Here is a 15,210-nt window from a genome sequence, read left to right as displayed (position 1 = left end):
CATCTCTTTGCTATTTTTAGATTGAGCATTTGCAAAAAACGAATAATCCTCGTGCATTCTGAAGGATGAATTATTCAACATGATGATAAGTATAAAACCCTACCTACCCTTTGTTTATTAATAATCCAGATTTGGGAGACATGTGTCCAATATGAAAGCATCTTTGCCTTAAAATGTCACGTTTTTCCGCGGGCAAATTTTTCCCTCCGCAGTGATTGAAGGAATTGCATTGCTGATTTTATGTAGCATTCCATGGATATTAACGCTGCGTTGCATTTCACCAGCATTTTTCTCCGTTGCAATAATATGATGAAAACACTCATTTAAAAGGCACTGACAATATTCCATCTCTATAAGCATCATCATTAATGTTTAATCATAACCTGGCAGAAAATACCCAACACCGTTACAATTTATAACGATGCACTATATATGAAAATTATTATTGCTAAACAGAAGTCAAATTCGTCCTTCAGTCAGCGAATTATAATTGGATTATATGTGTATTATTATCGTTATAAAAAAGTATAGATGGTATTTTTCAAATTTGTTTTCACTTCTAGCACTTCACGATTTGAGACTGGGTTTTTAAAACTGTCACTATTATTTATCCACCTTCCTAAAGCAAATAATTGGGAACAAATCAAACGTTAAGTTTGTTGTCCTTCCCACGGCACCTCCGATTAGCACGGTCGACTACATACGGTGCGAAAGAAGTTCAACATACACACATTGCGTCCTTGCGCTGCTTTATGGGATCTACTTGCACAGATTTGTATTTATTTATTCATAAGCCGGTACGTACTCACTTTCTGAAAGAGCACTTCTGTGCACGCTAATATGTCTGCGTGTGTCTCAAGGATAAACAGAGCTGGAAACGCAACCATTTTGTGTTATAGACCTTGGGCCGTGTTCACGTCTCTCCATACTGGGCCAAGCACATTGGCCCGGCTGATACCGTCCCAATCTTGATAATGGAGACAAGGCTAACTATCAGGTAAAAAAAGGTACGTTTGCCAACGTGAAGTCTTAAGAAGCAACATTTGAAAAATAAAAACAAACCACTTAAAATATTAAACTTTTATCTCCACTATTTCAATCCCTTATGGATGTATAGTTACGCAATTTTGTGGAAACTGCTGGCTATTAGAGTATTGTACAATACAACAAAAACAGGTTGTCAGTGGGAGGTATTTAGAACGGAATATATTCTTCATTCTGAGCTCAAACAGGGTTTTCACCAACAGCTTTAAAAATTAGTCCGGCTATTCCTTGTAAACGCCAATTATATGCAAAATGTACTAATTTATCATGCATGCAGAATTAACGGCTTATCATTTCATATCATCTCACTCTTTGACATTCCTTGACAGTATGCTAACAAGCCACATCGAGATGTACTGTAACGAGGAGGGACTGTAATTAATAAGTGAACAGCAAATGTGTGCATTGCATATCTGATCAGACAGCTGTAAAGATCTACATCATTAGACCTCCTTTGCCAGTACCAAAATGTAATAATAGGGGTTTTCCCCTTTTTTCTGGCAACAAAACTGAAACGTTTTTTCACGAGGATTCATGTCTGCATTAACCACAATACCTGCAGTCGAAATGCAAAAAAATACTATAATATATGCATTGTCCTTGAAACAGACATGAATCCTCGTAAAAAGGTTTCAGTTTTGTTGCCAGAAAAAAGGGGAAAACGCTATTATTACATTTTGGTACTGGCAAAGGAGGTCTAATGATGTAGATGCTCACCCCGAGCCCTCATTACTTTGATAGTGCATTGTCTTTAAGCTGTACGCCTTTTGGCGTCATCTGGTCGAGCACCAATTGGGTCGAGGCTCAAAAGAAAGCCGTCCCTTGGTGTGGACCAATCAGTTTCAAGGACAATGCATATATTATCATAGTATGTTTTTTGCTTGTATTTTGACTGCAGGTATTGTGGTTCATTCAGACATGAATCCTTGTAAAAAGGTTTCAGTTTTGTTGCCAGAAAAATGGGGAAAAACCCTATTATTAGCTGTAAAGATTTCTTGCAAACAAATTAATGCATACTAATGTACTTCACTGAAATAATGACATGGTCTTCAAATATACCTATCTGCGTAACTTCCTAACTACATTATTGTTATCTCACACAATAATTTGGATACCTGCAGCAATGTCCATCTTAATACAGACAAATCTGCCTGTGCAATGTCAATATGGCATTACGTATCACCGGATAAAGAGAATGACCACACCTCATTGTTTTCCCGTTAGTAATGAAAGAGGGGTATTTAAACAGGGCCAGGTATGATTATATACGTGAACAATATGGGAGAATAAATGCATCACCATTACCATCAGCAGCCTCACCGTGATCATCCGTGCAATCATCATCATCATCATCTGCAGCAGCAGAAACACCCACTGTAGTCATCAGCAACAGAGTCACCATAATCAGCAGAAGCACCATCAGCAGCACCTTTATCATCTTCATTATTCTCCAAATAATTAAGTCTCTTGCCCCCCACCCCCACCTCCGATTAGCACGGTTGGCTACATATGACGCATAATAAGTTCAACATCCGTATATGCATTTCTTAAATCTATCAAACTTCCTTCTCATTTTCAAACTAATGAGACTATTGGGACCCATAAATATGGCTTATGGGAGATAGACACATTATTTGAGTTCCCTTTGTGTAACTTACAACACTGGGGAGTCTCTGATGAGACATAATTAACGGCTCATTTGTTGGATATGCCGATAAACCCCATGAGTCTCTTTTGATGGAGAACGTTTCGAAGGTATGTAGGAAAATATTTCACGTCTAATCTCCTTTAGATGTAGGCAATACAGTACTCACAAGTCCTATACCTGCAAATTGCAATTTCCATGTGGTTCTTAATTAAATTTGAATCCTGGTGAGGCCAGGCTTCCCGGCAGCCCAGTATGATGTTCAAGTAAGGAAGGAGGGCCCGTGGAGCCTGGTTGACCATTAGGAATCGCCATGGAAAGGTTTTATATAGGTATCGCAAATCGCCGGAATCACTTTTTTAAAAACATAGCCAATGCCTAGTGTGTGGCAATGGTCTAAACCAACCCCGACTCTGGCATGGCCTAGGTTTCACAAAGAGCAACTAAGTGTACAGCCTAGAATATATAGACGGGGTAGCTACATATATATGTAGCCTTGGCAATATCCTCGCATACAAAGGGCTCAGCGTTTTGTACCCACTGCCTTGGCTACAGCTGAGCATATATAAGGGCCAACTAGATGTAAATTGAGCATCGGTATCCACACGTTTGTACTTCCCAATAATACAACAGCTTGTTCACCGACTGAGCCCAGGAGAGGCTTGACAAGGCCCTGCAGGCCCCCTCGGACCACTACCCAGATAAACGAGACCAATGGGACGGCCACTCAGCTGAACAGGAGGAATGGGACTACCACTGGGACCAACCAGGACTATTTCTCAGACCAGCAGATCTATCTAGCAGTTGGACTTTCAACTGCGAACGCCACCGATTAGTACGGTTGGCTGCGTACAGGCATACATACATACCAGCACCACCAAAGCTAACGATGAGACCACCAGGAATACAACTGAGATGACCAAATGAATGGATGCTCACTCATACATTAATGTATACAAAGACGATGCTCATTCCACTACATATGTATATAAAGCGATTTTGAGATGGGAATTGTCCACAGAAAACACATTCTTGCAGGAATGGTCTATTGGTGGAATTTTAGGAATTATTCATATCCTGCACGTATATGAGAGATTAACACTGAAAGTTACAACCAATGTCTACCTCTAATGTGCATGATGTTTCCACCTCCATGTTTGGCGGTGGGGATGGTGTTCTTGGGGTCATAGGCAGCATTCCTCCTCCTCCAAGCACGGCGAGTTGAGTTGATGCCAAAGAGCTCCATTTTGGTCTCATCTGACCACAACATTTTCACCCAGTTGTCCTCTGAATCATTCAGATGTTCATTGGCAAACTTCAGACGGGAATGTATATGTGCTTTCTTGAGCAGGGGGACCTTGCGGGCACTGCAGGATTTCAGTTCTTCACGGCGTAGTGTGTTACCAATTTTTTTCTTGGTGACTATGGTCCCAGCTGCCTTGAGATCATTGACAAGATCCTCCCGTGTAGTTCTGGGCTGATTCTTCACAATTCTCATGATCATTGCAACTCCACGAAGTGAGATCTTGCATGCAGCCGCATGCTGAGGGAGATTGCCAGTTCTTTTGTGTTTCTTCCATTTGCGAATAATCGCACCAACTGTTGTCACCTTCTCACCAAGCTGCTTGGCAATGGTCTTGTAGCCCATTACAGCCTTGTGTAGGTCTACAATCTTGTCCCTGACATCCTTGGAGAGCTCTTTGGTCTTGGCCATGGTGAAAAGTTTGGAATCTGATTGATTGATTGCTTCTGTGGACAGGTGCCTTTTATATAGGTAACAAGCTGAGAATAGGAGCACTCCCTTTAAGAGTGTGCTCCTAATCTCAGCTCGTTACCTGTATAAAAGACACCTGGGAGCCAGAAATCTTTCTGATTGAGAGGGGGTCAAATACTTATTTCCTTCATTAAAATACAAATCAATTTATAACATTTTTGACATGCGTTTTTCTGGATTTTATTGTTGTTATTCTGTCTCTCACTGTTCAAATACACCTACCATTAAAATTATAGACTGATCATTTATTTGTCAATGGGTAAACGTACAAAATCAGCAGGGGATCAAATACTTTTTTTCCTCACTGTAGGCATGAGCCACTATCCCCAACAAAACTAAATATTCTCACAAGTCGCTAGACGATTACCAATTCTAAAGCTACACGTTGTTCAGCATTTGGTTAAAATGAACGATGTTAATGTGACCTATGTCAATGTAGCCACAGCATCACACCTTTGGATTTTTTTTTATTATAATATAATCGTTTACTTCATTTTGCCAATCTAGTGTGAAGGTCTCCCCATTCATTTCCAGTCATGGCGATCATATGCGCATAATGGTCAATGCACGTTGAAGAGGAGTTGCCCATGACGAGTTCAGATATCAGCCACTATTGATGTTAGCTGTGGCTGGAGGTTTATCTCAGGTCTTTGTGATAGATGTAGGTAAATGGTAATCATAGCAATCGCTTTTGTTATTTTCTGGATACCATATTAAAACTAATTGGCCTGCGGCCACATCCAGATCCCCAAAGGTGGTGCTGCTGCTGTTGCACACCCTTCATTCCTGCAATCAACAGGAGAGGTTCGATTTCTGTAGACCACGCCCCTTCCTCTTTATACCCCGCCCCTTCCTCTTTATACTTCGCCCCTTTGCTCTGTAGGCCCCACCCCTTCCCGGTTAAGCCCCGCCTCTTTCTTTTTTAGAACCCGTCCCCTTTTTAGACCCCACCCCTTCCTCCAGACACAGAGTGGGGTTGGGTAGGGACAGTTCAAAATCAGAATCTGTATTTATATTCGAGGGATCCGATGAGCTATGAAGCTTTTTTCACAGATTTCCAATTAGGGCTACATACATCTTCAAACAAAATCATAATAAAAGATGTGAGTGCCTTCATTCCAAACGTAGAGCAAGTATATATATATAAAAAAATATTCTTCATTTTTTGCATCATTCTTACTTATGTTTATTTGTAATAAAAAAGTACGTTAACACAAATAAATATGAATAAATAAATAGTCACTTTGAAAAGATATGCGCGTTGACCACTTTGCACTGTCAAATTATATTGTAATTAGAACCATTTGAAACATTTTGTCAGTTTTACAAGTTATACAACAAAGGTAAATCTATTGGGAAACATTAGAAGCCATCTTCGTCTTCAGTGTGAATAAGAGCATTAATAATGAATGACTTGCAGGTTAATCAAACCATGCTTGAAATTCTTTGTCATGCATTATCTTTTTTGTGACAATACAAATATAATCCTGAAAGATTTGGTCCCTTTGGGAGCTTAACATTAATTCCCTCATATAGCTGAAATTGCAATATTGTGTGTTTACCCTTATTTTCATGTAATATGCCCATCACGAGATGGCACCTGTCAGCGATAACGTCCATGCTTATACTGTTCGTGCATTGCACAGCCACGTCTCTGAGTACAAAATAAGCAATACTAATAATAATAGATTAAATCTATTTAAACTTACCACTCTTTGTCTTTCCTCTGCTAAATGAGGGGCCTCCTTCGGCTGTACAGGTCATCGGGGTTATTCGACCGTACTTCACCGCGCCGGTGAGTGCATGCTAGTGATGCTGGGGAAAATAAGCACGGGAGTGAACATAGCGTAGTGCAACAATGGGGTTCCTGCACTTGCCTCTCGTGAAAACAGCCCTGCTGCAGCCTATGACACCGAATTGTGCACGGTGCTTGCCCCTCCGAGCACAAGTCAGGCTCGACAGTGCTCAGCTTTTGATGATGTCTGGTGAAATCGAGTGCATAACGAGCGATTTTTTTTTGTCAGAGGCCTTACAACATTTCGTACACGCATATCATGCCACCTTTTGTAATGTGATCACAGTAACTGCATGTTTAGCATTCGTTCGCGTACAAAATGAGGTGTAGCCCTTTATTCATGTTCCCAGCATTGTGCCTGTCGTTACTTTGTGCAAATTAACATTGCCAGCATGAACTCTCTTCCCTAATGCCCTCCCATTGCATCCTCTCCCACCATCTCTTCCTTGTGCCTTCTGCCATGCAATTTCCACTTTATTTATTTGATAATGTATTTGCAGAAATTAAGCAAAATCAAACAAACCTCGACGTGAATATATTTATCGACATGACAGTTGGACTGATTTAATTGACTTAACCAACTGACAGGCACGTGTGTTTATTTTTTAAATCAGAATTTTGGTGTAACTCTTTCAGCACAGTGACTTTTACAGAGATACAATTTTGTACAACCATGTCGTGGATACACCTTGAAATTCCGATGTTTACAAAAATAACGCAACAGCCTGCTCACTCAAGCAACATAATGTCATCGTGCGAATGTGCATATGCAAGTAAACCCATTAAACCGAAGCCCTCTTAATATCACCTAGTTTAAATACATTGATTATTGCTTGATTTTGTTTAAGTATATGTTTCTATAGGGGGAGTGGTAGTGTAGCGGTTAGCAAACTGCTCTACATTTCCGGTAACCTGGGTTCAATTCCTCCTCATGGCCAACACCGGTGACAATTATCTGAACCGGTCCCGGGCCTTCCCTAGGTCGACTCAGCCGCAAATGAGTATAAACATCGTCACAAGGAAGACAAAGGCGGCCGGGCGTGGTGCTGGCCACCCACCGCTTTGTGCGCTCTGACGGTCTTCACGTGTGCTCTCTACCAGCACTTGCTCCAACAGTCTGTTAAGGCTATAAGGGGGACCTTTGTCTTTGCATATAGTAAAAGTTGCAAACTTAAATAGAGGCGCATGTAAATACGTAGTATATGTGGGGGGGGGGGGGGGGGGGTGCTGGCACAGTGGTTAAAGCATTGCGCTATGAACCTGAACACACGAGCGTAACTACCAACCGTGGCTAAGTCAGTGGCAAGCGATAGCTGAACTGGTCCATGGCCCCTCCCACCCTTTACTCTCATGTGCACTGACCAGGATGGTGAAGTATGGTCAAACATCACCCATGTCTGACACGGCGTGGGGAGGCTCTCATCCAGCAGTGGACTGACAAAATGACTGTAAATTGTGATTATCATTGCAGCACCTCCGAATAGCACTGTTGGCTAAGTACGGTGCAAGAAGTCCAAGATACATACACACGTAGCACGTGTAAATACATAGAACATGTACATCATGCTCTCAAGGATATTTATAGCATTCTAAAGTATACAGATTAAATTATGGGTGCCATTATGGTGCCATCCGATGCGTTGTTGTTGTTGTTATGGTGCTGGATGTAATTACCAGCGAAACGTCGTACTCAGATTGTAAATGTTGTGGATTCACTCTTCAACACACGGGTGGGCTGAATTTGTAACTATTTAGCGTTTTGTTTACAAGACAAATCCCTTACTGATTGGCAGTGTTGGGTGGTGGAGGGTTTAGACACATTTATACTTACGCGATCTAACCCAAAAACCTTTACTATGGATTATAACGACTGTTTAGCAAGTCTGCGCAGTGTTTGCCAATGCATGCTGGAAATTGGTGAATTGAGCAGGTGAGCGTGCATCGTCCGCATCAATTACGCAGCGAAATACGGGCGTCTTACTCATCTCAAACAGGCAAGACGACGTGAGCGTCACGGGGCAACGATTAAACGTCAGCGATCTGGGTGAGGAGCACGCGATTACTGAACAAAACGCAAGAGGGCTTCGTAAGTCAATGTCAAGCATTTGTACGCCCATTAATTATTCAAGTAAGCGTCCAGCGGTGCTAAACGGTGACAGTAGGGGTCGCTTAACGTGGCGCCTTGAAGGCCCTGTTCAATAAGCATCGAGTACCCTGCGTATACGTTTTAAATGCTCCTTGCAACGGCATCGCACGTTGAACATCAGCGGCGTACACAATGCCCGAATAAGATGGAGTTTAAGTCACGTCCTTCCCACGCCAGCCCAAAGATTTGTCACGTGCTTAATGCTGAATGTTTTACTTACAGCAAGACCTCGATCTACGACGTTCTTTGTAGAGTGGTAACAAGCCAGTGTCGTGTTAAATGGGTCTCAAGTTGAATGTCAAAAATATGTTCAGATTAAAAGTGGGGTTGAAGATAGTGATGGCACAGAAAGGGCACCAACAGTTATACTCACCTTTTTTACCGTGGCTTTCACAAGTTCCTAAACTTATAAGAACATTTCACACCTTAACACATAGAAGCTCCATTGTACAACAACGTTGCATTTGGCTTTAAAGATGTAATAATAGAAACAAATAAACCAGTGTGCTTATATCACAATTCAGCTATATTTTCCAGTGGTCACATCATACAAATCAGCATGTGCCGATGGGCAAAGTAAGGTTGTATGGCACGTGAGTAGACGTTGTGATGTCACATGGCATCTATGCTGTCATCGTGTGTGTACATGTGTGTGCAATGCACAACCCTTGTCTCCAGCTCTCTCGACTTTCTCCTGCTTACCCCCACATTTATTGCACTAATATATACACCTCTCGCTTTCAGTTCTCTCATCACTATCTCTTATTTATGTCTCAGTGGGCCATATCTCCTAGGGGGTCACTGCAAGATCCTTCATGGGCCAGATGTGGCCCGCAGGCCATCAGTTGAAGAGCTTTGCTGTAGGTCACACAGAGCGTATTCCATTAATCAGGACAGGACCTCCTGTGGCTCGATTATTCTGCATGCTTCTTGACTCTGCATATATGTTGCATATATATAGAGCAGATATTCCCACAGCTTCCAAGACATCTGACTCGTGTGCAAGTGTAGGCCCGTAAAAAAAAAACCCTGTACAGGGGCTCTCCAGAGCTCACTGTGGTGTAGATCCTTCCACCAACAGTAGCCTGAGCCAAGGTATTTCAGGGCTGCACCTTTATCTGTCACAATACTGAGGACTGCCTAATGAAGATGGGGACTGCCCAGCTTTCACGTGAGCTTGAGAACATTGAAACTGCCCTTGATTGTATTATAATGCACCTATTTTATTCTTTGGCAGATATAAAAGCAGACATTCGACACAATCAATTTGCTCTGATTGCACCACCGTTTGAAGGCCATTCGAGGTTAAGTTGTGATTTTTTTGTTCTAGATAACCACAAAAGAATGAGAGGTTGCTGAAAAGCTGGTGGGATGGCAGTGGCAACATCTGGCAAATTCCGTGTGAAGTGACGTCAAAGGTGTGTGCAAATCAGTCTGGTCCTTCCCAAAGAGGCGACTGACTGATTTGTTGTGTGTTTGGGACAGCACTGTGTGATTAGGGGAATGAGTTAAAGACGGATTCATTTAAAAAAATCGGACATGTGAATATCTACAAAAAATGACAGTTACACTCTGAGCAAATACAGTCAGCACCACGAACGACAGCATGTTTGTGGGTACATCATTCTATTCTACCCTTGCGTTTGGCATGATGTTTAGGAGCTAAATGCCGATGTCGGGGTCTACTAGCCATTGGGCTTCGAGACTATAGCCTTCTCCCGGCCCACCTGCTTTACGCGTTTTGTCACGTTGCCTTAAACGCAACTGATGCCGTCATCGAGGCGAAATGGACTTGTGCAACGGGAACAAAAAGGTGAAAGCATTGACGGGGAACTCACATTCATCTGCAGTTTCCTGTGCCACTGCCCAACGAGCTGGAAACCGGCGTTCAGGGCGTTGCTCGCCTGGTACTGGTACACGTTGTACCGTCCGGGGGCATCTCCGTTATCGTTGAACGTCACCGGCTTGCCGGTGCAGCCTGGGGTACAAAATTAAATTACAAAATTACAACTTTAATTTATGCGCAAACAACTCAAGGTCCCTTGCAGCAACGGTTGCGATAATAATTAACTCAAAGAGAGACCAGAGAGATGGATGGGGGTGTACAATTCAAAAATAGACACGTACAAACAATTACAATTGTAGACAGTCGATCGTAAGCGGAAGGTGAAAATGTAGGTTATGATCGAGGTCTCGAACAGCGGGAGAGTCAGTAATGCAAAATCACGTGATGGAGATAATTACAAACACAGAACCAGCAGAGGAAATTAGAGATCCGCACACCGATTAGGTCTTAGCTAAGCAACTCACGGACAATCACCGAGACAAGGAATGTTTGAACATTCAGACATGGCAGACAGTATGTGTGTTTGTAAAATTCCTTATATTTATCGTAGCATTCACTTGAAGTTTCTCCCCAAATGGCAGAAATTAACTGCCATCATTATCCTTAATGAAAATGTAACAAATTGCGTTATAAAATTACACTTTGCACAACATTGTCAGAGACAGCCTTATATAATAAGTCAGAGACAGCCTTATATAATAGTGGGCCCATAAGAAATATACATTTAATAAGAGTTAGAAATAGCAAAATAAATGACACAGAAAAAACAAGTAAAAAAAGCCAGATTAAATATGCTTATGACCAAGTGCCATAATTATTGGGAGTGAGGTAGTAACGCCAATGGGCAACAGCTGATTTATATGAAAACAGGACAGTCCTTTGGTCTTGTTTGGCAGGGAAACTGGAATGTTGGAATCAAGATTTAGGCCTTAGATCAGTTGAATACACATTAATATGAGACATGAAATAATAACTGTGGCCAGGCCTTCAACATTGCTGCATCCCATCAGTTTGTACAGCGAAATGTGGGACGCGTATATTTAACATCAATATTGAACAATTATCACGAGTCTATATTTACGTAGAATGTATTATTGCATGAAAATATCGTGAGAAATGGTAATGGATTGGGGAGGCCTTAATTCACCAGTAAATAAATCCTGTCGATCCTCTGCTGACCCGCCCTTACTGGACATCTGTGAAAAAGGGCTTCATAGCTCATCAGATTAATCCTCGAGGCTAAATAATTATTCTCATAATGCTTTATACTGCTAAGCTTGAACTGCTTCTCAAGACGTTTAATGAAGATCCTTCTTGGTTGGTGGACCTCTACCAATATATATTTTTAAATCGTTTAAATGTTTAACGTTGTTTTAATGTTTTAACGTATTGCTTTCTTGAACAGGGGCTTTATATTTGTATTTAGTTAAATGGCAGGAGCAAAGGTATATGTTGCAGTTAAGATACTCCAATGCCTGCACCTCCCAAGCTAGATGATGTACAATCGAGTTGAACAGCCATTATGCCTACATGATCCCTAATTTATTTTCATTATAACACTAATAATAATCGATTGTTATTATTTTATCGCACATAAGGAAATAAGAAATTAGATCACACATTTAATGTAGAAAAAATACATAACTGACCCCAGATGAAACCAACGCACTTACAAAATGAAGACGCAACTTAAAAACAATTAAAAACATTCTTGGTGCTTTCGGTAAAGTCACATAGAAGGGAAATAATACAAATGAAACGTAATAAAATTCTCACGACGTTTCGGCCACAACGCAAGCAGCCGTCCTCAGGTGAAGAAACAGAGCTGTCGGAAAGACAGCGCCGTGTTGTGGCCGAAACGTCGTGAGAATTTTATTGTTTAATGTAAATTATTTGATTATTTCCCTTCTACGTGACTTTACCGAAATAACCAAGAATATGAATCCCTGCATTCACGAAAGCTTTAAATCGAAATTAAAAACATCATAATAAATTTTGATTTAAAGCTTTCGTGACTGCAGGGATTCATATTCTTGGTCCTTTCGGTAAAGTCACGTAGAAGGGAAACAATAAAATAATAAAAATATAAAACAATAAAATTCTCACGACGTTTCGACTGCAACACAAGCAATCATCATCAGGTGTGAAAACCACAGCAAGAAAATTTGAAAAAAGTGGCGGTTATTTTTAACGTTAGCACCACGGAGAGCGATTTGACAGTTTGTTCAGATGGACGAGTCCATCTATGTTCGGAAAAGAGACAATTTCAACCGAGAAGATGGATTCTGGCTTTGCAATCATTGGAAGGATTTGTTAAACCATTTCGGGTCTTAATTGATTGTTCACGCTTACGGTGGCTTTCAGACCGCATCCATTATTTTCGTCTTCTCCCTCCTCTTTTCAGAACATAGATGGACTCATCCATCTGAACAAACTGTCAAATCGCTCTCCGTGGTACTAACGTTAAAAATAACCGCCACTTTTTTGAAATTTTCTTGCTGTGGTTTTCACACCTGATGACGATTGCTTGCGTTGCAGTCGAAACGTCGTGATAATTTTATTGTTTAAAATTTTTATTATTTTATTGTTTCCCTTCTTCGTGACTTTACCGAAAGAAATGAATCCTTAGAAATGTCGATATCAGTTTTTTTTTTTACAATTGACCAACGCTATGCGCCTCCACCCCCAGCTCCAAACGACTACGAGAGACAGCCAGCGATGGCCATCCGCTCAGCGCATGCGCGCGCAAGTGCGAGCCGTAATGTTTTGCTGGGGGTAATAAACCAAAGGAAGTGACGAGTTGCAGTGGAAGCATCGAAGTTCGCCTCACAGCTACTCGTCGGAGCAGCGCCACGGTGGCTCAAAGAGCCACGAGTCCTGTCCCCGCCCCTGATAGCATATCACCACTCAAGCTGAGCCACGATGCCGGGTGCCGTGCGAACGTGGTGGGGGGGGGGGGATGAAGGTTGCATGCCGCACGCATCCAGGCTGAACGATGCACTCCGCCACAGCACCAATTGTAGGGGGAAACACCTCGAGTCGGAACGTTTAGGACAATGCACGAGCAGATCACAGGGGTTTAGGAGTCGACTGTGCAACAAATGTGACTCCTAGCAGAAGGAGGAGGAGGAGGTGGTGGGGGAGTGAATTGTCAATCCGCTGCCGGATGAAAGCCTTCCCCCCCCCATGCCATGTCAATCGCGGCGGTTTGTTTGGCCTTGCTTGTTCAGTGCGGACTGGTGAAAGGAGGAACTCCAGGACCAATTCAGAGATAATTTACCATTGGGTGTTAGCCATGGATGGGAATCGAACACAAGTGAGCAGGTTCATGGCACGGTGTGCCAACCACTGTGCCATTGCTCCTCCCCGGTTGTGCAGGTGTGGTGTCACAAAGAGGACACGGCGACGCGTGGTGGTGATTCACTTGGTATGATTCAAGATGAAGATTCAATTCTGGAATTCACTCCCTTTTGTCTCTATTTGTATTGCCCGTCGCTCACGATCTCTTCAGATTGTTCTCTCGCGAGCATTTACGATCTTGGAGATAACGTTTGCATGTAACTAGTAAATGCACAATGTAATCCATGCGTCGTGAACCATTTGAAACAATTTTAATCGATGACTCGTTCCAAAGCTAATAATAAACAACATTTGCCTGTGGTGACTTCTCAATCTGCTTTCGTGTGCAGGTTTACCCCGTTATGGCCTACAACTCTCAGATGTGTTGTTCAGGTCGCACCGTGTGGTGTCGAACACGCACATTGTACACCACACGTGGTACAACCCAAACATACATCAGAGAGATGACATTTTTTATCACGAACAACGTTTTGTGATTTTTTTGTAAAGTAATTGGAGACTAGATTCAGATTGTCAACCGGTCTCATTTGAAAACCCGGTTAAATATCATGACCCTAAATTGTTGGCTAAGTGCCCGGACATTGGTATTCCTCCCTTCCTAGTTGCTTTTGAGATCAATTAAACATCTGTACTTACTATGAAAAATAATAATAGGTGTTTATCCTTTCTGGAAAAAAAAACTGGTGTAAAAATGTTCAAACACCAAATTAGAAACCTTTTGCAAAGAATCAAGTTACTGCATTAACCACACACAGTACTTGTAGTGAACATGCAAACAAACTCTGACGATACATGCATTGCCCTATTCTTCACTCGTGAGGTTGAGATATGAACAAACAAACAAACAAAATCCACATCAGGTAACTTGTTCAAAATGAATGCTCCGCGAGGTAATTCTGCCCCGTCAACAGCAATGCACCCCACGTTACACAGCGCGTGGGGGACATTGTTGTGATCGGAGGTGCCATGTGTTGCAATGTAAAAAAATAATAATGCAAAAGTCCCCCCTTACCTTCCCTGTTGGCTCCAGAGGTCCCGTGGAAGCTCTTTGATGAAGAGCTAGGGCATTAACCCCATAGCCCTGGACAAAACCACACCAATACATCTCTCTAAAATATCTTTCCTGTCCAAGTTCGCCCCCTGCGTGGATAATTAGTAAATTAATGTATTATCCCTTTGGGGGCTGCACATCCCTGCAAATGATTTGCACAACTCTCCGTGTCGAGCTGGAATAGGTTTCATGTAAATAATGTAGAAAACAGAGAGAAATAATTCCCTCTCGAACTTTGAAATGTTTATCTTGCTCGATGAGCACTGTGACATTATAACACGGGTTGATATACGTGCACGGAATCAATTGCTACAGCTTATTGTCAGCTACTGTCTGCCCGCATGATGCTTGCAACTTCACACGTGGGTAACGCAGGTGCAAGTAATCAATTATTACAGCTATTGCCAACCGCTGTCGTCCTTCACGAAACCCCCCTCACCCCCAGCGACTGCAGCGCACACGAGAAGTGAAGGCTGCGTCTAGTAAATTATTACAGCTCATTCCTAACGACTTGCCCTACTGCATAAAGGATGCCACTGCATAGCCCGC

The 15,210-nt window shown here is 42.1% G+C and overlaps 1 protein-coding gene across 1 annotated transcript in view; it reads right to left on the bottom strand.

Annotated features, from left to right (window-relative positions):
* The window catches only part of LOC116949408 (metabotropic glutamate receptor 8-like), a 290,056-nt gene that overhangs the window by 90,983 nt on the left and 183,863 nt on the right, over positions 1–15,210 (bottom strand). Inside the window, exon 9 of the mRNA XM_032966701.2 lies at positions 10,243–10,382. Coding sequence (XP_032822592.2) covers positions 10,243–10,382 — 140 coding nt within the window. The remainder of the gene's footprint in view (positions 1–10,242; positions 10,383–15,210) is intronic.

Source organism: Petromyzon marinus, chromosome 36 (genome assembly GCF_048934315.1).
Source record: "Petromyzon marinus isolate PM22_M1 ecotype Great Lakes invasive population chromosome 36, UKy_Petmar_22M1.pri1.0, whole genome shotgun sequence".
Taxonomy (NCBI): Eukaryota; Metazoa; Chordata; class Hyperoartia; order Petromyzontiformes; family Petromyzontidae; genus Petromyzon; species Petromyzon marinus.
The sequence above is the reverse complement of the archived record's forward strand: the minus strand, read 5'-3'. Positions and strand labels throughout refer to the sequence as shown.